General features: G+C 40.1%; 1 protein-coding gene across 4 annotated transcripts in view; it reads right to left on the reverse strand.

The window, feature by feature from the left end:
- The window catches only part of LOC147179364 (puratrophin-1-like), a 58,434-nt gene that overhangs the window by 9,661 nt on the left and 23,855 nt on the right, over nt 1-24,918 (reverse strand). For 2 of the 4 annotated variants that reach the window (XM_086067896.1, XM_086067899.1), the window contains exons 1-13: nt 15,230-15,508; nt 5,001-6,933; nt 4,781-4,906; nt 4,444-4,564; nt 4,138-4,231; nt 3,229-3,315; nt 2,796-2,912; nt 2,615-2,713; nt 2,113-2,264; nt 1,900-2,038; nt 1,691-1,813; nt 1,288-1,485; nt 96-781 (exon numbers count right to left, since the gene is read on the reverse strand). In XM_086067896.1, coding sequence (XP_085924022.1) covers nt 96-781; nt 1,288-1,485; nt 1,691-1,813; nt 1,900-2,038; nt 2,113-2,264; nt 2,615-2,713; nt 2,796-2,912; nt 3,229-3,315; nt 4,138-4,231; nt 4,444-4,564; nt 4,781-4,906; nt 5,001-6,660 — 3,602 coding nt within the window. In that variant the 5' untranslated portion in view covers nt 6,661-6,933; nt 15,230-15,508. Of the gene's footprint in view, nt 1-95; nt 782-1,287; nt 1,486-1,690; nt 1,814-1,899; nt 2,039-2,112; nt 2,265-2,614; nt 2,714-2,795; nt 2,913-3,228; nt 3,316-4,137; nt 4,232-4,443; nt 4,565-4,780; nt 4,907-5,000; nt 6,934-7,014; nt 7,053-15,229; nt 15,509-24,918 lie in introns of those variants that run through there. The other 2 variants (XM_086067898.1, XM_086067897.1) reach the window with 2 other exon arrangements.

The following is a 24,918-nucleotide window of genomic DNA, read 5'->3' on the forward strand; positions in this document are numbered from 1 at the left end:
CAGAACTTTAAGACAGACTGCTGAAGTATGTTTCTTTTGTCATCATTTTTATATATAATTTATCATATATTTCCTCTAATCAAGTGAATGCCGACCTGTGAGATGACTTTGCTGTGACCTTTGCCACCTGGCAGCTGTCATTTTTACTTTGATCTTGAGGTTTGTTGGTCATTTCACATTCAACTTCAGTTGTGTTGTTCTTGCCCAGGATTGGTCTTCTTTTCTTTAAATCCCCTGCCTTGGACACAATGTTCTCCCACTCGGGGTGCCGCGGCCCTGGCGTTGACTGCACCATCAGACTAGAAGGTGGCGTTGTCTGAGTGCTGGCCACATCCACATAACGACGCCCGCAACACCTGCTACAATGTGGCCGACTGTCCAAGACCTCCTTAGTGGTATCCTGCAGCCTCTCCTGAAGCAAATGCCGGGCTTCCTGGCACCGCAGCCATGCCGCGTTCCACACCCTCATCCCCCTGGAGCCCCTCAGGGCACTGGCCTGGGCCCTCACCTCTTGAAATTTGTCTAGGCTGAACTGAAGGAACTTGTCCTGGAAGAGCTGGAGGATAGAGTTGTTGTTATCTGAGGGTAATACGGTGGTGTTGCTGGCCGGAATGGAGATGAACGCAGTGTGGATGTCACACTGGCTGCCGCGCGGTTCAGGGTTTTTGTTTTGATGGGTTTGATTGACAGGTGCTGTCCTTAGACTACAGTCTTGGGTTGTAAGGATCCTGGATTGATTCTGGTTCAGATAATCAATACATTCAACAGCCAGTGATGTAGCCTGTAGAAAACGAAGAAATAAATATTAGACTTTCTAAAATTTTAAATCTGTACTTTTTGCATTTACATGCCTATTAACTATTATCAGAGGCTGTGAAATGGACCGAGTCATTGCTATAAAGTAAAAGCTGCGTTTTGTAACAATTTGCACAAAAATATCTTTACAATAACTGTTTTATTTGACCATTTATGACTGACACATTTTCTAATTAGTAGATTAACTCCTAGCTGTTCATAATGGGAACCGCAAGCCTCTGGCTAATAGATTTTAGTTAGGATTCTGGTTAGAATTTCCCACCCTCTGTCTGCAGATGTGGTGTTGTGTTTGTGATGCAGGGAAAATGCATTTTCATTTTTCTGCCACAGGTGGCAGTAGTGATTCAAAATTAAATTTTCTGTATTCAGTACCTTTAAGTATACTGTACTGACAGATTAAAAAAAAAAACATTTCGCCTAATCACCAGTTTTGAAATACAGATTGCACAATGATAGTGAATTCACACTTACCTGCTCACAAAAATCACACACATTGACCATAATCTGCAGCTCCCGGCCACATGCCTCCGCTCTACACAGGAAGTCGTCCAGGTCCGACTTGAATGCACGGATCTGGCTGCCGAACACCTGCGTCTCTGGGTAAGACATCCCCGCCTGCTGGAGGTGCTCGCCCTCTTGCGCTAATGCCACGGCATGGTGTCTACGATCCTGGGAGGAGACGGAGAGGTTTAGAGATCATGATGTATCGTAGTTCACCAAACAATGGCCAGTGCTAAACTGCAGAGATTACTGGCAACTCGAACCCTATTCACAAAGCTCATGCAGTTATCAGATTTCATTAGAGGGCTGAGCACTGAAAGGTCAGACTAGTAAAAGTCAAAAACGGTCACAAGCAGACTATTACAAGACTCACATTTGCCTCTATCAGAAAAGCAGTGAAGCTGTTGAGGATCTGTTCCAGTTGGTCTCCGGAGTCCTCCGCCGATTCAGCCTCCTGAAGATGGCGCTCTCCCTTTACATAAAACCACTGCTGCAGCTGTACAAAGACAAAGATATGTGAGTACAAGCATCATTAGAGTAAAATGACTGATCAATTAAAATGTTCATTTCAGTACAACACACTTGTTTGAAGTGTCCCTCCATCTCTCGGACTTGCAGCAGATACTCCAAATGTTCCAGAGACTTGTTGGAGCTCTGTACAAGGATATGGACTTGCTCCTCCACATGGTTATACAGGCTGGTCAGTGAGTCCACAGCATCACTGCAGGTAGGACCAAGCCAGTTGAAATGAAAATAAGGCAAATATGAAAGGCACAAAATACATGTTGTGCCCACCTGAGATCCTCACAGTGAGGATATCTGAGGTCACTTTCCTTCCTCAGTCTCATCAGGATGGCCCCGCCCTCCCTCTGGAGGCCGACCAATCGCGTGTCCTCCAGTACGTCACGCATCAGAGTCCTCTGGTCCTTCATACACTGCTGCACAGTCTGGACAACAAAGTACAATAGCGTCATGAGGCCGCATCAGGAGAGAACAGGATTCCAAAACTCACAATACTTGTTGACCACTGACCACGTATGATACAATTTATGGGCAAATGAATTGAGAAACCCGGCGGCCATTTTACCAACAGAAAGTAGTAATAGCTTCCAATGCTTTGGATGAGTTATTACAAGATTTTGGATGTGTGGGAATTTTCAGTCATCCATCCCGGACATTTGTGAGATCACTGATGAGAGATGTGGGACTGAGAGTGTAACTCCTGATTGGTTGATGAATTAATTAATTTAAATGTTTGTCATTATTTGACTGGAGCAAAACATGGGCAATGCAGTACCTGTACAGAATTTGTCCTCCGAGGAGCTTTTAAATTACTGATTGCCCTCAGCAGCAGACTAGATGCGTCATGGAGATCCAATGCAAATGGAAAAAGTTTCTAGAGAAGACAAAGATGTGGTCACTGCATCACATGATTCGAGACATGAGGACTTTGGTCTTTGGAGTACCTGCCTACTCACCTGATGAAGTTCCATCCAGTCACAGTGTTTGTGAGGCAGTGTTCCATCCAGACGGAAAGTCCGTTGACTCTCCTCCATTATTTTCGTCAAGGCTTTCATCGATGTCACCACTTCTGTCTGTGTGGTCCCAAAAAGTCAAATCAAGAAGTATTCACATTAACAGCATTTATTTATTTAATTAATTAATATCCAGCCCAATATTTAATGGGTTCTTCTTTTTTTCCATGCACCAACCCTTCAGCAAAGCTTTGTTGAAATCTGTTCACTTCACATTGCCTACTCTCCGAGGGGGAAAAAAGCATATCGTAGATACTCTCCAGCATAATGCTGATTTTGGTGTGTTTTCGTGCTGGTTTTGCTGGTGTCTTGCTCTCAATAAAGGGCTACATATTTTTTTTTACAATTCACTATTAATGATGAAACCTTGACTAACCTGCATGGTGGGGCATTTCTCAGGTCGGGTGCCGCTTTCTTTATCCACTAGAAGCAACAAACTGTTCACTGCCTGGGGAGATTGCTCCTGAACACAATAAATATTTTTTTTACAAGTTAAACTATTCAATTGTTAGTAAAAAAAAAAAAATCAAATTTCACATTTGATGTTTTGTGACATCTGCATATTCACCTGTCATATGTTATGCATGTAAAAAAAAAATGCTTAAGACTAAAAATGCTGAATTCTACATACTATCGCCAAGACAGGGGCCCTATTTTTGTGTCCAGAACAAGTTGAACAATAATGGCAAAAAAGGGGCATTCCCTGGCATTTGCGCTATTGTGCAATGGAATGCAGCCATCTCCTGGCCAATTGAAGAGGCTCCCCAATGACACACATTCCTTGACATTGCGTGAGCAGAAATTCACGGTGACTCACGGTGCAAGGGATTGGTGGGTGCACAAGATCGTGCATCTGTATGTGAAAACCATAAACCTCACATTCCCTACCCAGTCCACACACAAATTACTTTTGGTTCACCAAATCGTAGATATGCCGGGGGGGGTAATAGAAAACACCACCTGAACAGCGAGGCACACAATTCTCAAACACACTTAACTAAACTTGGATCAGCACGAAAATGAAGATGTGCCAAATTCTACAAAAATAGGGCCCAAAATGTTAAATAAATTATGTGGGATTCTAACATCATAGCATATCAGAGAAATCCTAAAATCCAAAATCCCAGCATGGTGGTCTAATTAGAAAGTGCTTTAAGATGATTTCTAATTTCTAATTTGCTCATAGAAAAGAGACTCACTCCTTCCGGGCAATAAACATGTAATGTCTTCTTTTCATTGAAGTTAATAATCAACTTTCCATTTCAGATGTTTGTGTGTTTCTTACCTGCAGTGTCATCAAGGCTTTGTACAGCTGTGGAAGAGGATTTGATTTCCTGGCATCAAAGATTAGGGTCATCCCAGATTCTCTGATTTCTCTCCTTAAAACATACATCACAATGTACATTGCAAGTCCTTTCCTTATTATTGTTAGCTTATGCTATCATTTAGCTATGATATCCTGAGGTGCCAGGACAGGCCTGCTTGTACCCAATTCTCAAGCACGTGTATATGCATACCGTATACCATTACACAAATATCAACATATTTCCAGTGAATTTAGTGATTTTCTGCAAGCTCTGTTAGGCCTCACCTGACGATAGAGTGGAAGTAGAGCAACATCTCCAAGAGCTCCTGGCTGGTCACATTAGCGCTCCATCCTGGGTGGTCCCCATAAAGCTCAGTGATCGCCCTACCTGCCCTGTCTCTGCCTCCTGCGGGAGTCAATGAAGCAAAGGGTTAGGATAGGAGTGCATCTAAAATGTAACCCCAACTAAGTCGGAATGATCTCCATTTTCAAGCATCTTAAGGTGAAAATAAATGGCCCACACTACCTTACCGCATTTAGCCTGACTACATAGCCACTTGTACAATATGTCCAGTGGAAGAACTATTTATGGACAGAGGATTTGAGGACTATAAGGACCTACCTGTAAGCGCTGCTACTCCTTGATACAGAGAGTGAGCTCTGGGGTCTGGAGATCCCAGAGGTAGGTGGTCCGGTCTGTGACTGGGATTAGCGGAGGATGGCGGAAGGTTGCGCTGAATTTCTTTTGCTGGAATTGAAACATTGGGTGAAGATCTCTCTCTCTCTCTCCATATATACATATATATATATGTTCAATATCAAATAAGTTGGTGAGTGTTTACCTGGAATGGCCATCTTGATTTTGTTGATCTTGGGTGAAATTAATTGAAAGGCTGTGCTTTTTTTACATTTGACCACATGAAGCTGAGGCACATCTGCACCGGTGTCATCATTTTGGCCTTTTCTGACATTTGCACCATCAACGAGGACCAAGTGGCATTTCTCTGAGGTGTCTACCACTGCGGTGGAAAGGGAGGAACATCTTCCATCTGATTGCCGTTTGTTCTTCTGTTGTGAAACAGGCGTAGACACAGTTGCACTCAGCCCAGTGGGTTTGGGTGTACTTAATGCTCCTTCACAAGGTTTGGGATGTTCGGAACAAGATGGCAAGCTGTTGTGATTGGTGGAGCTCACACATGCCTTTGGAGGGTCACTGGTGCTCTCCAAAGCTCCGTTGTTTGTTTCACTCGCATTTTGTAAACCGATGAAGGATTTGTCATAATGTTCTTGAAAAGGCACAGTGGTCCTGCAAGTTAGTTCTGGCCTTTCGTTGTATTGTCCGTGATTGTCAGGTATACAGAGAACAGGGTTCGTATCTCCTGGTCTCCAAAATGGAGCCGTGTTTTTCTCTCCCGATTCCTCACAGATGGTACCACAGGCAATGGAAAGGTGTTGGTTTTGCGTCCCAGATTCATAGCAAATATTTTGGTCATGACATTGAGGTGCACCTTTCACAGTCTCTGCTGGTCTCCTGCCATGGCAATGTGAGATTTCCCCATCCTCCTTCACAACACCCAACATCCTCGCTCTGGCCTTCTCATGCTGAACAGTGACAGGATTTCGGAGAGCGGCCCTATAAGATTCCCGATGACGACATCTCAACTCCTGAGTTTGGGAAGCCATTTTCCCGTGTCTCCTGGCCATGCATGGGGTACAGGGTTTTTCAGAGAACTGGACACGTGCACACTGAAAAGGTTCAGAGGTAAGAGGGTAAGGTTGATGGGATTGGGGATGGTCGAGAGCAGATGAAGATTCAGCGGCCATGTTTGCGTGTTGTAACAGAACAGCTTTGTTTGTACCATAACGGTGTGCTTGTGTTTTCTGAGGGAAATGAATGAGTAACTGTTCTGTACGTGGCTTTGGTTGGCTTTGCATATATGACTCAGTTTGTGCTCTTGGTTGCATTTGTAACTCGGATTTCTCTTCCTTTGTTGCGAGTGGAGTGCATCCAAAAAGCATAGTTGCCTGGAGAATATCAATGTAGTCATCCTCGAGGGCTAGCTTTTCTGACAACTGACTTTCTTGCTTTGTATTTTCAACCTCACCCTTATCTTCAACTAAAGGTGCAGGGTTGCAAACATCCATCGTTGTATTGACTTCCGTCCCATTAAAACGGCTGTCCCATGTATTAGGGGACACCCAGCCAATGGGCTTTGGATCTGTCTCTGTATCTTTGTTTCTGGCAAGCCTGGATGAGGAAGCGGTGCTAGTATCCACAAGGCAGACAGACACCGCAATTCCGTGCTTGGCCGGACATATTCTGGTCTCAAGCGAGAAGGCGGCAGGTTGTGAAAAAGATGGTAAGAATGAGGTCTGTTGAGTTACACGATACGGTTTAGTGGCAGTTTCCTTTGAAAGAGAAGGACCAAGCGACATATCAGGTAAATGAGCATGAGACGCGGGAGTTGGTGATGGAGCATATGAACGAGGAGGAGAGGCCATGCTACTGCTAGGACTTTGTGGCCGACCCACTAAGTCAAACACAGCTTCAGGTTCACAGAGGAACCGGATCTCATCCTGCTCTGCAGTATAAGGTAAATGAAAGTGTATGACAATTGAGCTCTCCTCGACTCAACTGCTTCTTTTCAAAGACCCTCCCTCTTCTTCCAGGAGGCTGCAGACCACAAAGCCAGATGATTGCTTCACAGAATGGTGTCACTTTGAGGTCACGTGATCCACGGTCAGCATGGACGACTAAAGCACCAACAACGGGTTCTAGATGAATGAGAAAGAGAGAAAGAAGATTTTGTTTTTGTTTTTTACTGACCACTACAGTTATCACGATTAACAACTTACAAAGCGCAGTAAATAAGAGGATGAATGGGGCCAATCACATTCCTCATGCTGTTGTTAAATTGTGCAGGTCTGTCACCTGTTGAGAAAAGAGCTCAGCAAGCTCAAACATTTGGTGCTCACTGTCAAAAATGCAACCAAACGATCCCAGTCAACAGGCTGATGGTGGTGGCTGCTCTCCAGGCTGCCATGGGCCCTGGTTTAGCGTTACACATTTCCTTTGACCCCTTTGACCTCTTGACACATTTAGGCCCAACTTTATTTAGCCCGCTAGTGACCTTGAGGTTAATGTATATACATGTATGTATCGGGTGGGTCTACGGTATCAGGATGGATGGGTGATGTGCAAGTGTTGACACATGGCGTGAATTTATGAGCCATTTGTTTTTCTTAGATAAGACCTTCACGTTACTTTACATAAAATACTGAATAAAGTAAGTAGCCCTTGTGTTTTGAGTGTATGGTTGCAGCCTGGAGACCTCAACGCTCATGCAGACCTTGACAGCGGATTCATTTCAAAATAAAATTAAGCTTAACACTCATGCGTATGTCGATGCCTCGACTTGATGAGTGGTTTTAAGGGTTGGGTTTAGGGTTAGCTGCTAATATGACACGCTAATGTTAGCTCATAATATTATAGCGGAAGTAGTAATTAGATGTTTATATGGTTTTAAAGGTTGGGTTTAGGGCTAGCTGCTAAGATGACAAGCTAACGTTAGCTCATAATATTATCTTAAGTGTAGCGGAAGCAGTACTGAAATGTTTATAGGCCTATGGTTTTAAGGGTTAGGTTTAGGGTTAGCTGCTAACATGACACGCTAATGTTAGCTCGTAATATCATCAAAAGTCTAGCGGAAGTAGTATTTAGATGTTTATATGATTTTAAAGGTAGGGTTAGGATTAGCTGCTAACATGACACGCTAACGTTAGCTCATAATGTTATCTAAAGTGTAGCGGAAGTAGTACTTAAATGTTGATATGGTTTTAAGGGTTGGGTTTAGGGTTAGCTGCTAACATGACACTAACGTTAACTCATAATATCTAAAGTGTAGCGGAAGTAGTACCTAAATGTTTATATGGTTTTAAAGGTTGGGTTTAGGGTTAGGTTAGCTGCTAACATGACACACTAACGTTAGATAATAATATTATGTAAAGTCTACTACTACTAGATAGGCTTTTGCATAAAAACTTAACTTACTTGTGACTTCATATTCTTTTTCATTGGCCCTCTAAATTCTTATTTTGACAAATAAAGATAGCTTCGGTTCATCAAGCTTTCGCTGATCGAGGTCCGCATGAACGCCAAGGTCTCCGGACTGCAGCCATACCCGACTAATTTTTTTTTCTCACTAGCACAACTAGGAACAACTAAGAATCACTCTTAATACACCCCACAAACCACAAAATAATCAGTCAGGATAATCTTTTTAAGATATCCAGCAATGGGGCTTTTTTTTTTTTTTTTTTACATTGATGTTGCTGACTCATATCTGCTTCAGCATCTGCTCTTTGTAGGGCATATCTTCCTCAGAAGTAGCAACATCACCGCATCATGTAATAAGCCTTACAAAAGATTATGTGTAACTTTGTGGTTCATTTTGTAACTGACATTGCATGTTTATTTCCTCCCTCACTATCTAATTACTTTGCATTATCATCTGGGTCTACTGTCCACAAACAGTCTCAGCCTGTCGACAGAACCCGTGACTCAGTCCAGCCACACCCCTCTGGGACAAAACACTGGTCATCATGATGACAGGGAGAAGGAGAATTGCACTTGGAGCAGAAATGAGGAATGACATCAACAATAGCTACCATGCAGTAGAGTTTGAACTTACCAAAGAAACAAAATATTACGCATGTGAGTAAAAGTCATAATGTTACAAGAATAGTGTCATGTATTTATGAGGGGAAAAAAACTTTTAATGAATATAAAAATGATTTTAGGACCAATATCAGATGATTAACTTCTTTCCTACATTAAGAGGAGTCATGTAGATTTAAAACTGTATTTAAAAAAATATATAGTAAAAATATTTAACTCATTTTAAAAATAATTAATAACAAATTGGATTGAATTAAAAGAAAAACTTTAATTTCCATCCCTTTATTCCTAAACAGCACATTATTTCAAATTGGGAGTGGACAAAAGTACACAAATAAGTTGCTGCATGAAAATTCCATAGCTCTTAAAATAATAAATTGGTTGGTTGTTTTCACTAATCACACTGAGCACCAACAACACCCTATTGTTGACCGCCTCCCGGGGAATACCCTCAGGGATCTAGAGTGCAACCAATTCGGTTGCAAAGGCGCCCTAATTTCTAAAATTTGTCAAAAAAACAAAAATGAAGCTGACAGCTACTTCTTAGCAACTAGTGTGTAAAAATTGTTGGCCACATAAATCGGTCGACACAAACATTTCTGCCTCGAAACAGTTCCAACAGCTGCCACTGGCTGCTGTATAACTGAACATTGTTTATTAAAAGTGTTTTTGCTTTGGCCCGAAAGGAGGTCATGGCATTCCGATTTCTGTAAATTCACACGGCTCAACAAGAATATAGAGTAGCTGGCTTAAAGCTTGCACTCACTCAGCCCCTGAAATAAACGACCACACTCGTATTACTGAGGATAAGATGGCCCACTGTGGGAGATGAGGATGGTTTCAATATCTGTGTCTGCTACCTTTCAAAAACAAAAATAGTCTTTGCGCATTTGGGATTTTATAGTGGTTCTTGTCAACGACTGCAAAGCAATTAGACGTTGACACGTCCTAAAGATGAATGGAATAACTGCAAATGAATCTGAATAAGAATATTTGACCCATATCACTAATTCTTCCTACAAATTATTCACACAACACGCCATACTTGCAATTTAACAAAAAATTCAAACTAAGAAATTAAATGTTGAGAAGTATTCACAGCATTTGTCATAAAGAACATTTTCTGGTCTGATGAGACAAAGATTTTTGATGAGATTCATGTTTGGAAGAAAGCAGACACCTCTTACCACCATGCCAACAGCAAAGCATGGCGGTGCGAGGATCATATTGTGGGGATGGAACCGGAAGACTAGTCAGGATTGGAGAATGCAGCAATGTACAGGGACATCCGGGATGAAAACCTTCTTGAGAGTGCTCCTTAACACAGGATGGATACACGGTTCAGCTTTCAGCAGGACAAACCAAGCTAAGCACACAGACAATATTGAAGGTCTCATATTATTCAACTTTTCAACATACCAAAATAGTTCTCAAATGTGTAAAAGACATGTCTGTGAGATGCATTCGTCAAAATTGACTTTGGACCTAATATTTTTGCTGTCCCTAAATCAGCCAAAAAACGCTCTTTTCAAAACAGCCTGTTTTGGGGGTGTGTCACTTTTATGTAAATAGCTGCACCAGGTCACGCCTAGGCCATAACCTTCTCTCTCGGATTTCGGTCATGGTAGTCATGTGCTAATGTTGTGAATGGAAACGACTGGCCATGGGAGCAGAAGAAAAGAAAAATACAGACATGTCTTTTACATATTTGAGAACTATTTTAACAAGTGGAAAAGTGGCATAACGTTTTACCGTAAGAAAAAGGAGCATAACGTTACTACACAGACTGTGTTGTAGTGTTAGTTTGTGATTGTTTAGGCAATGGTTATTTTCGCCGTAACCTGTAAATCTTCCGCAAACGTTATTTTGCCGTGGATGTCTCCGATTTGCCGTGAATGCTTTGTAGATATTTACAAGCGGTTATGAATTACACAAATGTGCACATTTAGGCCACTGCGCGGTCGCAACGTGCAAGCCGTCTTGTCGAGACCACTTAGCGGCCCCTTAGCATCACAAAGTCACGTCAACTTGGTGGCGAGTTGCCAGTCACGGCAAAATAACCACCACGGATTGTATCTTGACAAAACAATATGCAACCGCTTCATATTATCCAACCACCGTCTGCTTTATCATATCTGACCTCTTGTAACGAAATAACCTCCACACGACAAATGTGGCTCCCACTTTAGGCACTAAAAATACACCAGCAATATGGTAGAAGGTGCAAATCTCTTACTAGGAAGGATAGGAAGGAAGGCTAAATAAAAAATGCAGTCGTGTCACACTGTTGGGACCGATCCATTTTGTTTAAACGTGTTGCTAATCAACCTCTGAACAGGCTTTCACTAACAAAATAGTCCTTTGAGAAATTATGTCGGTGCACATCCTTCAAAAATAAAATTAATCCAGTCTTCTCAAAGACTTGGGACGAAGGAAGCAACCACTTTTTACTGATCATTGTTTCGCTTCTGCGATGGAGCTAGCTGCCGGCAAGCTACAGCTTGACTCCGGTGGGAGCGGGACACTAGATTTTGCTAATGGCCTGGACTCAAACCACGTCTATCGCATCTCTTCCAATAGCTTTAACGTCATGTTTTTTTTGTGTTTTCTTTTTTGCGCCTTGCTTATTCATTTTTTTAATTTGCAAAGAATGATGGCGACGATGGCACGCACACTAGCTACCACTTTTTTTTCAGCTCGCATCACGTCGAGACTCATCGTGACTGACAGATGCCGAAGTCAGGTGATTAAATGATAATTTCCGACATCGTATTTATAAAATAACTCTAGCTGTTTATTTCCCTGTTTTTGTTCTCTCTCTCTCTCTCTCTTTCTTCCTTCCTTTCTTTCCTCCCCCCCTTCTGTTATGGGCCCTTGCGCTGTCTCTGGGCTGCACCGTCAATATTTACGCCACTGTCATGACGTGACTCAAGGATCTCAACGATTTCAGAGGAAAATTCAATTGTGCAGTAACAAATTAGTGACAAGCAAGTTGTCAAACCACAAGAACATCATTTCAAGGTAGAAAACATCTTTGCACCAAAATTCATTCAGTTTTCAATATTTTTTGTTCAATCAAAAATGTCTTTATGAAGAGAGAAAAAAGATGCTTTGTGTGACCTGGTGAGCACAGGAGTTCATTCCCAAATGCTGAGGTTGATCCCAAAGCGGGAATAGTCGGAATGGTGGATGATGGTAGCAAGGGCATGGCGGGTGGATAAATGCACACACTCACACACACAAGGTCCCGCCAAGTCAAACCTACAGAAGGGCTGGGCGGGTATTTTAAAATTCATTTCCCAGCATAACATCATTCCAGTGAGCCAGTGGCAAACAAATCAGCCTTATGTGCGAGCTGGCGACACCCTCCCTGCAGCCAAAAGGTGGAACAACACAGAGGAAAAACACACAGTCAGGGAGCACACTCACATTTTAAATTTTTGGGGGAGTGAAGAGGCTTTGTGTTCCGAGACACAATTTCACATATACGTCGCAGGAGAGTCACAGCTGCTGATGCATTTTTGGCCGTTTACAGTCAAACAAACAAAAACAAAATGACATGGCTCGCTAGAAGTTACAGGAGGACAAAACTCACGTCCAGAAGCTTATACATAGACTAACTAGTTAAGTTCTTAGTTTTGTTTTTACATACTATAGTTTAATTTTTCTACACGTAAAGAATATCATTGATAATTAATAGAATATAATTGAGTTTTGGGGATGCTAAAGTGGATTAGTGATGGGCGTGAGCATCTCTCCAATAAAAGATTGAATTCAATTTGATACATACCTCAATGCACAATTCGATTAGGATTCAAATCGATATGGTACGGCTCAGTTTGAGAGGGTACGATGCAATGAGTTCCTTGTTATCATTTTACAATAAGAATAAGAATGAACAGTACTGTAAAACAAACGCAGCATTTCTTTCATAGAAATTCATCAATGACTAGAGAAGAAATGCATTTGTAGCTTTGGCCATGTTCTTTTACATTTAACATTTGAAAGTATGGAAGTGCTCCAAGCTATTAAAGTTAATTCAATTCATAAAGAAAACAAATCATCAGCATTAAACCGATAAAAAAAAAAGATTTAAAAAAAACATATACATCCATATATATATATATATATATATATACATATATATATTTACTTTTTCCATACATTTCAAATTTGAAATTTACCCGGATTTTTGCGAAACAACAACGGTCGACTCTACTAGTTAAGTAATTAAACTTGTACCACAGTTTTGGGACAACTAGTCATTGGACCAAGAGTCACAGAAGAGATTATTTTGTCAGTCTGGTGTGGCTCCTGCGTGACTCACATACCAGGCAGTTCAGCAGATACATGTGGAAGGCTTGTGAAATCCAGCCTAATGTTCAGCAACGTGAAACCTTCACCTTGAGTCAAAACAGTCTCGCGGTAACACCGTGCGGCACCCAGTCACACTTCATGCATGTTGCAACACAAATGACTGCCTGTCAAGACGTTATAAATAAAAGACTTGGTTGGACTACGTGGTTGACGACAATACGTCACATGAAATAAGAGGCATTTTCAAGTTAGCTATGCGTCTCAACCGCCCCTAACCCCACATTTACAATATACTGTATGTGCATGTGTTAATGGACAGACAACTGTTTAATTTATGTGTATAAGTGACTTGACAGACAGGTGTTTACATTATCTGCAACTGATTGTGATTGTATGGGCAGATGTTTACATTTTGTGCCTGGGCACAGACAGATTTGAGTGATGTGATGAACATATTGTGCTCGTATAATACGCTGGCGTCTTTCAGGGAACACGGTATAAAAAACAATGACTTTTTAATAGCTTGTATACAAATGGTTGGGCCTCTGAAGTGACTGGCTACAACACCAAGTGTGAAATTACACAAACATAAATCATTTATCATCGTCGAATATCTTTTTTTTTTGTATGTCACAGTTGTGTAATTTTATATAATGATGGAGTTTCTCCATCCTTTATTTGGTCTTTAACTGAACAAGATTATCAAGACACTTAACTGTAGTAGCCTACTGTTGACAAAAAATAAGAAAATAATAGATAAAAATCAGAATGGTGTTTCTGTTTCTGGTCTCGCTATCAGTTTGCTTTGGCTCAAATGGAGTTATTGAACAATCAGCATGTTTTTATTTTCATGTTATTTCTTCAAAATGAAGTGTTTATTTCTGTATAGCATTGTATTCCATTGCTGCTTCAAAAGTGTCCCCTTGGCGCTTGTTGCACTGTTATTATGCTGGGTCCTGGAATTTGGACAAGCACTACATAAATCAACAGCTCATCTGGCTATCATTTCTTTCCATTTATAAATACAGATTTGACATCATTTTCATTTTTGACTAAACCCTTAAGCATGGTCTTAGGGTAGGAATAGATTATTTCTATTCACATTCATTTTTTTAAGCCGAAACATGAATTCAGTTTGTGAACATTTCAGTTAGCTTTTTTCAAGTCTTTCTGAAAGAAGGACTGTGGTAAGTGAAAAAGAAACATTTGAGAAGAGAAGAAGAAAATTAACCTATGAAGCAGATTAATTTGAAGCAGAAACACTTCAGTGTTTTAGTGCCAATCTAAAATATTTTAAAAAAATCGCCATTAACAATATGGATGACTAAGCAACATTGTTGGTTTTGTTCTGTGATGTTTGCTGCTGATATTGGCAGTTTTCTAATGCCTGTTTTTGCTTGCAGCAGGAATTACTGAACATTTTTTAAGGACTTCCTTGACTGGTTTTGTGCATTTGAGTCTGTTTGTGCTGTTCGACAAAGAAGCACCAAAGATAAATGTGAACTGCTAAGTTTGCTTCTTGTACTAGCTGAAAGCTATTCAGGTGCTAGCTACCTCGCCACTGATTGGCTAGCTGCCATTTGCTTGTCAATTGTGAGCAAAAAAGTAGAGTACTCTGTGTGTATTATGTTTTTTACGATTTTCCCTTTCGTTAGTGGTTGATTTCCTTTTACACTTGTGTGTGACCGTGTTAAATAGAAGAAACTAGCGAGATGCATCAGCGACGCAACATCAACCAAACTCATTTGTAATTAAAATTATTAATAAAATGTGAATGTCAAATATAAATTTTACACTGGATAAATGCACTACCATTTAAAAAAAAATTTTTTACAGAAAATTGTCAATTTTTTATTAATTATAAAACTGAATTGCCCTTATGGGACAGTGGGACTATTAAAATTACACTGAATCGGAATAAAAAAGCATCAGCATGACACAAACGTTCCCAATAGTCAAAGTAAAGGATATATCCCAACGAAGAATCAGATGCAATTTCATAAATTCAAAGTTGAAGGTCATTCTAAAGTCTATCAAGGCTCAGTAGTTCACAACTAAAGGAAATTGTCACATTACCATCTTTGCGTCCTCCTGTTGCAATTCCCGCTCTTCATAGCAGCCTGGCTCACTGAGGCTCCCCAAGCTGTCCGAGCTTAAGAACTGCGACCAAATGCTATGCGACAACTTTCACTTCGCCATGTCGTGACCCATTTCACATTTCTACTCTCTGGCTCGCTCTCCTTCATGTCTCTATCTCTCTGAGCTCTCTCTTCGAATGGCGGCTGTGTATGCTGGTTGGAAAGTGACCAAACATGAGGAGAGGTGAGAGTGAGAGCAAGCGCGAGAGAGGGAGAGGGCGGGAGAGAGCTTGTAGCCAATCCAAGTACATCTTCTTTTTTTTTCTCACTGACGCTCCCTTTCCCCCCCACTTATACCTACACAGAGGCTTGCTAATGTTCGTTCATATTTGACTAGGCATGCTAACCAAAAAGCAGCACTTACAAGGGAAAATCATTCATGTTTAATTAGAACATTTCACAACGTAATTACAATTTAAATTCTTTCAACTTTGTGCAGCCACTTTTAATAATAACAATACAAATTTTTTTACACCAAGCACTCCTACCATGAACTGTTTAGCAAATGTTGAGACATTGAATGAACCCTGACGAGAAGTCAACTTAAACTTAAACAAATACACGTTCAGCAATTTACATTTCTATTTAACACAGTAGTTAAATTGATACTTTTACAATTTAGGGGGAACACTGACGCAAAAACAATAAAAAATAATAATAATCTTATCGCGACCCTGAAGATTTTTTCACCAATTAAATGGTGAAATAGTCTCAACTAAGATGGAGGTGAGCATGATGAGAATTAAAAAGTAGTGGCATTGCTATTAGGTGACAACGTCATACCAAGTGCAGCTGTTGTGATCCGACGAGAACGTCTCATCTTTGTTGGTGTGAGCAGACTCGACAGAGACAAGTCCGACAAAAAAGAGTGCATGACAGGGCTTCAACCTGCGCACATGTCAAACATGCCTGAGAGCAACTTCAACATTTGAATGTAATAGATTTCTTTCTGAACTGTTTCAAGGTCAGAATGCTTTCTCACCACATTCAAACCGCTACGGACTTAGTATAGAACCAATTTCAGACCGACTGATTTGGCCTCGATTGCTTTGTTTACAATTCTGTACAATCAAATGTGTTCCTCAAAGGCTTGGGCCAATTCTGAACGGTCGATGAATAAAATGTCTGCAACGAAAATATTTGTCATAATTAGTTGAGAATAACTGAATATCACAAACTAAAAATAAACAAAGCGTGTGTAGCTGCTTTTAAGTCAATGGATGGAGGATTCACTGGACTGACAAATTTAGGCTAAAATAGCATGACTGGGAATTCAAAGACCTGAGTGAAATCTGTGTTTAATGAAGTTCTTAAAAGATGGCGCTAAGGAGGCGAGTCCAGTCAAATGTACTGCTTGTGTACTTATCACATCAATGTAAGATGGGAACGTTGAGAAATGGGACAAGGGCAATAAGGCCTTCACTGCGTCCGCATGATTCAACAGCTTGTCTCCTCTGGCAAGCATGAACACACACCAAACGTCACTCTCCATTGTGACCATTGCATAATTGCCATGTCACCCAGACGAGCAGGGTTTAAAATTTGGGTGTCGAAGTAGTGCTAAGGTTCAAAATTAGGGTTTCAAACTAGGGCTAGGGTTTCAAATTAGGGTTAGGGTTTAAAATAAAGGTTTTAAAATAGGGCAAAGGTTTCAAATAAGTGTTTCAAACTAGGGCTAGGGTTTCAAATTAGGGTTAGGGTTTCAAACAAGAGCTAGGGTCTCAAATTAGGGTTTCAAACTAGGGTTAGGGTTCCAAATAAGGGTTTCAAACAAGGGCTAGGGATTCATATTAGGGTTTAAAACTAGGGCTAGGGTCTCAAATTAGGGTTTCAAACTAGGGTTATGGTTCCAAATTAGGGTTTCAAACAAGAGCTAGGGTATCAAATTAGGGGTTAAAACTAGGGCTAGGGTCTCAAATTAGGGTTTTAAACTAGGACTAGGGTTTCAAATTAGGGTTTCAAACTAGGATTAGGGTTCCAAACAATGGCTAGGGTTCCAAATAAGGGTTTAAAACTAGGGCTATGGTTTAAAAAAAGGGTTTCAAACTAGGGCTAGAGTTTCAAATTAGGGTTTTAAATTAGGGTTAGGGTTCCAAACAATGGTTAGGGTTTCAAATTAGGGTTTCAAACTAGGGCTAGGGTTTCAAATTAGGGTTTCAAACAAGGGCTAGGGTTTCAAATTAGGGTTTCAAACAAGGGCTAGGGTTTCAAATTAGGGTTTCAAACTAGGGCTAGGGTTCCACATTAGGGTTTTAAACTAGGGCTAGGGTTTCAAATTAGGGTTAGGGTTCCAAACAATGGTTAGGGTTTCATATTAGGGTTAGGGATCCAAATTAGGGTTTTAAACTAGGGCTTGGGTTTAAAATTAGGGTTAGGTTTTCAAACAAGAGCTAGGGTCTCAAATTAGGGTTTCAAACTAGGGTTAGGGTTCCAAATTACGGTTTCAAACAAGGGCTAGGGATTCATATTAGGGTTTAAAACTAGAGCTAGGGTCTCAAATTAGGGTTTCAAACTAGGGTTATGGTTCCAAATTAGGGTTTCAAACATAGCTAGGGTATCAAATTAGGGGTTAAAACTAGGGCTAGGGTCTCAAATTAGGGTTTTAAACTAGGGCTAGGTTTTCAAATTAGGGTTTCAAACTAGGATTAGGGTTCCAAACAATGGCTAGGGTTCCAAATAAGGGTTTAAAACTAGGGCTAGGGTTTCAAAAAAGGGTTTCAAACTAGGGCTAGAATTTCAAATTAGGGTTTTAAATTAGGGTTAGGGTTTCAAATTAGGGTTTCAAACTAGGGCTAGGGTTTCAAATTAAGGTTTCAAAATAGGGTTAGGGTTCCAAACAATGGCTAGGGTTTCAAATTAGGGTTTCAAACTAGGGCTTGGGTTTCAAATTAGGGTTTCAAACTAGGGCTAGGTTTCCATATTAGGGTTTAAAACTAGGGCTAGGGTTCAAAATTAGGGTTTCAAACTAGGGTTAGGGTTTCAAATTAGGGTTTCATACTAGGGCTAGGGTTTCAAATTAGGGTTTCAAACTAGGGCTAGGGTTCTACATTAGGGTTTTAAACGAGGGCTAGGGTTTCAAATAAGGGTTTAAACTAGGGCTAGGGATTCAAACTAGGGCTAGGGTTCCAAATTAGGGTTTTAAACTAGGGCTAATGTTTCAAACTAGGGTTAAGGTTCCAAACAATGGCTAGGGTTTCAAATTAGGGTTTCAAACTAGGGCTAGGGTTACAAACTAGGGCTAGGGTTTCAAATTACGGTTTCAAACTAGGGCTAAGGTTTCAAATTAGGGTTTTAAACTAGGGTTAGGGTTCCAAACAATGGTTAGGGGTTCAAACTAGGGTTAGGGATCCAAATTAAATTTCAAACAACGGCTTTGGTTTCAAATTAGGGTTTCAAACTAGGGCTAGGGTTTCATATTAAGGTAATAAACTAGGGCTAGGGTTAAAAATTAGGGTTTTAAACTAGGGCTAGCGTTTCAAATTAGAATTTTAAACTAGGGATAGGGTTCCAAATGAGGGTTTCCAACAAATGCTAGGGTTAGGGTCAAAGTATGGTTTAAAATTAGGGCTAGGGTCTTAAATAAGGGTCTTAAACTAGGGCTAGGGTTTCAAATTAGGGTTAAGGTTCCAAATTAGGGTTTCAAACAAGAGCAAGGGTCTCAAATTAGGGTTTAAAACTAGGGCTAGGGTTCAAAATTAAGGTTTCAAACTAGGGCTAGGGTTTCAAATTAGGGTTTCATATTAGGGTTAGGGTTACAAACAATGGTTAGGGTTACAAACAATGGTTAGGGTTTCATATTAGGGTTTTAAACTAGCGTTAGGGTTCCAAATTAGGGTTTCAAACAAAATGCTAGGGTCTCAAAGTAGGGTTTAAAACTAGAACTAGGGTCTCAAATAAAGGTCTTAAACTCGGGCTATGGTTTCAAACTAGGGCTAGGGTTCCACATTAGGGTTTTAAACTAGGGCTAGGGTCTCAAATAAGGGTCTTAAACTAGGGCTATGGTTTCAAACTAGGGCTAGGGTTCCACATTAGGGTTTTAAACTAGGGCTAGGGTTTCAAATAAGGGTTTAAAACTAGGGCCAGGGTTCCAAATTAGGGTTTTAAACTAGGGCTAGGGTTTCAAATTAGGGTTTCAAACTAGGGTTAGGGTTCCAAACAATGGCTAGGGTTTCAAATTAGGGTTTCAAACTAGGGCTAGGGTTACAAATTAGGGCTAGGGTTTCAAATTAGGGTTTCAAACTAGGGCTAAGGTTTCAAATTAGGGTTTCAAACTAGGGTTAGGGTTCCAAACAATGGTTAGGGGTTCAAACTAGGGTTAGGGATCCAAATTAAATTTCAAACAACGGCTTGGGTTTCAAATTAGGGTTTCAAACTAGGGCTAGGGTTTCATATTAAGGTAATAAACTAGGGCTAGGGTTCAAAATTAGGGTTTTAAACTAGGGCTAGCGTTTCAAATTAGAATTTTTAACTAGGGTTAGGGTTCCAAATGAGGGTTTCAAACAAATGCTAGGGTCTCAAATTAGGGTTTCAAACTAGGGCTAGGGTTTCAAATTAAGGTTTCAAACTAGGTCTAGGGTTCCAAATTAGGGTTTAAAACTAGGGCTAGGGTTCAAAATTAAGGTTTCAAACTAGGGTTAGGGTTTCAAATTAGGGTTTTAAACTAGGGCTAGGGTTTCAAATTAGGGTTAGGGTTACAAACAATGGTTAGGGTTACAAACAATGGTTAGCGTTTCATATTAGGGTTTTAAAATAGGTTTAGGGTTCCAAATTAGGGTTTCAAACAAATGCTAGGGTCTCAAAGTAGGGTGTAAAACTCGGGCTAGGGTCTCAAATAAGGGTCTTAAACTAGGGCTAGGGTTTCAAATAAAGGTTTCAAACTAGGGCTAGGGTTCCAAATTAGTGTTTAAAACTAGGGCTAGGGTTTCAAATTAGGGTTTCATATTAGGGTTAGGGTTACAAACAATGGTTAGGGTTTCATATTAGGGTTTTAAAATAGGTTTAGGGTTCTAATTTAGGGTTTCAAACAAGAGCTAGGGTCTCAAATTAGTGTTTCAAACTAGGGTTAGGGTTTCAAATTAGGGTTTCAAACAAGGGCTAAGGTTTCAAATAAAGGTTTCTAACTAGGGCTAGGGTTTCAAATAAGGGTTAGGGTTCCACATTAGGGTTTTAAACTAGGGCTAGGGTTTCAAATAAGGGTTTAAAACTAGTGCTAGGGTTCCAAAATAAGGGTTTAAAACTAGGGCTAGGGTTTCAAATAAGGGTTTCAAACTAGGGCTAGGGTTTTAAATTAGGTTTTCAAATTAGGTTTAGGGTTCCAAACAATGGTTAGGGTTTAATATTAGGGTTAGGGTTTCAAATTAGGGTTTCAAACAATGGCTAGGGTCTCAAATTAGGGTTTAAAACTAGGGCTAGGGTCTCAAATTAGGGTTTCAAACTAGAGCTAGGGTTCAAAATTATGTTTTTTTAAACCAAGGTTAGGGTTTCAAATAAGGGTTTTAAACTAGGGGTAGGGTCTCAAATTAGGGTTTCAAACTAAGGCTAGGGTTTCAAATAAGGGTTTTAAACTAGGGCTAGGGTTTCAAACTAGAGTTTCAAACAATTTCTTGGGTCTCAAATTAGGGTTTCAAAATTGGGCTAGGGTTTCAAATTAGGGTTTCAAACTAGGGCTAGGGTTTCAAATTAGGGTTTTAAACTAGGGTTAGGGTTCCAAACAATGGCTAGGGTTTCAAATTAGGGTTTCAAACTAGGGCTAGGGTTTCAAATTAGGGTTTCAAACTCGTGCTAGGGTTTCAAATAAGGGTTTAAAACTAGGGCTAGGGATTCAAACTAGGGCTAGGGTTCCAAATTAGGGTTTTAAACTAGGGCTAGGGTTTTAAATTAGGGTTTCAAACTAGGGTTAGGGTTTCAAACCAGGGCTAGGGTTTCAAATAAGGGTTTAAAACTAGGGCTAGGGATTCAAATTAGGGTTTCAAACTAGTGCTAGGGTTCCGAATTAGGGTTTAAAACTAGGGCTAGGGTTTCAAATAAGGGTTAGGGTTCCACATTAGGGTTTTAAACTAGGGCTAGGGTTTCAAATAAGGGTTTAAAACTAGTGCTAGGGTTCCAAAATAAGGGTTTAAAACTAGGGCTAGGGTTTCAAATAAGGGTTTCAAACGAGGGCTAGGGTTTTAAATTAGGTTTTCAAATTAGGGTTAGGGTTCCAAACAATGGTTAGGGTTTAATATTAGGGTTAGGGTTTCAAATTAGGGTTTCAAACAATGGCTAGGGTTTCATATTAGTGTTTCAAACAAGATTTAGGGTCTCAAATTAGGGTTTAAAACTAGGGCTAGGGTCTCAAATTAGGGTTTAAAACTAGGGTTAGGGTTCCAAATTAGAATTTCAAACTAGAGCTAGGGTTCAAAATTTGTGTTTTTTAAACTAAGGCTAGGGTTTCAAATAAGGGTTTTAAACTAGGGCAAGGGTTTCAAATTAGGGTTTTAAACTAGGGTTAGGGTTCCAAATTAGAGTTTCAAACAATTGCTAGGGTCTCAAATTAGGGTTTCAAACTAGGGCTAGGGTTTCAAATTAGGGTATCATTCTAGGGCTAGGGTTTAAAACTAGGGCTAGGGTTTCATATAAGGGTTTAAAACTAGAGCTAGGGTTTCAAATTAGGGTTTAAAACTAGGGCTATTGTTCAAAATTAGGGATTCAAACTAGGGCTAGGGTTCCAAATTAGGGATTTTGAACTAGGGCTAGGGTTTTAAATTAGGGTTTCAAATTAGGGTTAGGGTTTCAAACTAGGGCTAGGGTTTCAAATAAGGGTTTAAAACTAGGGCTAGGGATTCAAATTAGGGTTTCAAACTAGTGCTAGGGTTCCGAATTAGGGTTTAAAACTAGGGCTAGGGTTTCAAATAAGGGTTAGGGTTCCACATTAGGGTTTTAAACTAGGGCTAGGGTTTCAAATAAGGGTTTAAAACTAGTGCTAGGGTTCCAAAATAAGGGTTTAAAACTAGGGCTAGGGTTTCAAATAAGGGTTTCAAACGAGGGCTAGGGTTTTAAATTAGGTTTTCAAATTAGGGTTAGGGTTCCAAACAATGGTTAGGGTTTAATATTAGGGTTAGGGTTTCAAATTAGGGTTTCAAACAATGGCTAGGGTTTCATATTAGTGTTTCAAACAAGATTTAGGGTCTCAAATTAGAGTTTAAAACTAGGGCTAGGGTCTCAAATTAGGGTTTAAAACTAGGGTTAGGGTTCCAAATTAGAATTTCAAACTAGAGCTAGGGTTCAAAATTAGTGTTTTTTAAACTAAGGCTAGGGTTTCAAATAAGGGTTTTAAACTAGGGCAAGGGTTTCAAATTAGGGTTTTAAACTAGGGTTAGGGTTCCAAATTAGAGTTTCAAACAATTGCTAGGGTCTCAAATTAGGGTTTCAAACTAGGGCTAGGGTTTCAAATTAGGGTATCATTCTAGGGCTAGGGTTTAAAACTAGGGCTAGGGTTTCATATAAGGGTTTAAAACTAGAGCTAGGGTTTCAAATTAGGGTTTAAAACTAGGGCTATTGTTCAAAATTAGGGATTCAAACTAGGGCTAGGGTTCCAAATTAGGGATTTTGAACTAGGGCTAGGGTTTTAAATTAGGGTTTCAAATTAGGGTTAGGGTTTCAAACTAGGGCTAGAGTTTCAATTTATGGTTTCAATCTAGGGCTAGGGTTTCAAAAAAGGGTTTAAAACTAAGGCTAGGGTTTCAAATTAGGGTTTCAAACTAGTGCTAGGGTTCAAATTTAGGGTTTAAAACTAGGCCTAGGATTTCAAATAAGGGTTTCAAACTAGGGCTAGGGTTTCAAACTCGGGCTAGGGTTTCAAATTAGGGTTAGGGTTCCACATTAGGGTTTTGAACTAGGGTTAGGGTTACAAATTAGGGTTTCAAACTAGGGCTAGGGTTTCAAACTAGGGCTAGAGTTTCAAATTAGGGTTTCAAACGAGGGATAGGGTTCCATATTAGGGTTTTAAACTAGGGCTAGAGTTTCAAATAAGGGTTTAAAACTGGGGCAAGGTTTTCAAATTTGGGTTTCAAACTAGTGCTGGGGTTCCAAATTAGGGTTTAAAACTAGGGCTAAGGTTTCAAATAAGGGTTTCAAACTAGGGCTAGGGTTTCAAATAAGTGTTTCAAACTAGGGCTAAGGTTTCAAACTAGGGTTAGGGTTCCAAATTAGGGTTTCAAACAAGGGCTAGGGTTTCAAATTAGGGTTTCAAACTAGGGCTAGGGTTCCAAATTAGGGTTTTAAACTAGGGCTAGGGTTTCAAATTAGGGTTTAAAACTAGGGTTAGGGTTCCAAATTAGGGTTTTAAACTAGGGCTAGCGTTTCAAACTAGGGCAAGGGTTTCAAATCAGGGTTAGGGTTCCACATTAGTGTTTTAAACTAGGGCTAGGGTTTCAAATTAGGGTTTCAAACTAGGGCTAGGGTTTTAAATTAGGGTTTCAAACTAGGGTTAGGGTTCCAAATTAGAGTTTCAAACAATTGCTAGGGTCTCAAATTAGGGTTTCAAACTAGGGCTAGGGTTTCAAATTAGGGTATCATTCTAGGGCTAGGGTTTAAAACTAGGGCTAGGGTTTCATATAAGGGTTTAAAACTAGAGCTAGGGTTTCAAATTAGGGTTTAAAACTAGGGCTATTGTTCAAAATTAGGGATTCAAACTAGGGCTAGGGTTCCAAATTAGGGATTTTGAACTAGGGCTAGGGTTTTAAATTAGGGTTTCAAATTAGGGTTAGGGTTTCAAACTAGGGCTAGAGTTTCAATTTATGGTTTCAATCTAGGGCTAGGGTTTCAAAAAAGGGTTTAAAACTAAGGCTAGGGTTTCAAATTAGGGTTTCAAACTAGTGCTAGGGTTCAAATTTAGGGTTTAAAACTAGGCCTAGGATTTCAAATAAGGGTTTCAAACTAGGGCTAGGGTTTCAAACTCGGGCTAGGGTTTCAAATTAGGGTTAGGGTTCCACATTAGGGTTTTGAACTAGGGTTAGGGTTACAAATTAGGGTTTCAAACTAGGGCTAGGGTTTCAAACTAGGGCTAGAGTTTCAAATTAGGGTTTCAAACGAGGGATAGGGTTCCATATTAGGGTTTTAAACTAGGGCTAGAGTTTCAAATAAGGGTTTAAAACTGGGGCAAGGTTTTCAAATTTGGGTTTCAAACTAGTGCTGGGGTTCCAAATTAGGGTTTAAAACTAGGGCTAAGGTTTCAAATAAGGGTTTCAAACTAGGGCTAGGGTTTCAAATAAGTGTTTCAAACTAGGGCTAAGGTTTCAAACTAGGGTTAGGGTTCCAAATTAGGGTTTCAAACAAGGGCTAGGGTTTCAAATTAGGGTTTCAAACTAGGGCTAGGGTTCCAAATTAGGGTTTTAAACTAGGGCTAGGGTTTCAAATTAGGGTTTAAAACTAGGGTTAGGGTTCCAAATTAGGGCTTTAAACTAGGGCAAGGGTTTCAAATCAGGGTTAGGGTTCCACACTAGGGTTTTAAACTAGGGCTAGGGTTTCAAATTAGGGTTTCAAACTAGGGCTAGGGTTTTAAATTAGGGTTTCAAACTAGGGTTAGGGTTTCAAATAAGGGTTTCAAACTAGGGCTAGGGTTTCAAATTAGGGTTAGGGTTCCACATT

This window comes from Leptonotus elevatus, chromosome 2 (assembly GCF_054856555.1).
Source record: "Leptonotus elevatus isolate MCC_2025b chromosome 2, RoL_Lele_1.0, whole genome shotgun sequence".
NCBI lineage: Eukaryota > Metazoa > Chordata > Actinopteri > Syngnathiformes > Syngnathidae > Leptonotus > Leptonotus elevatus.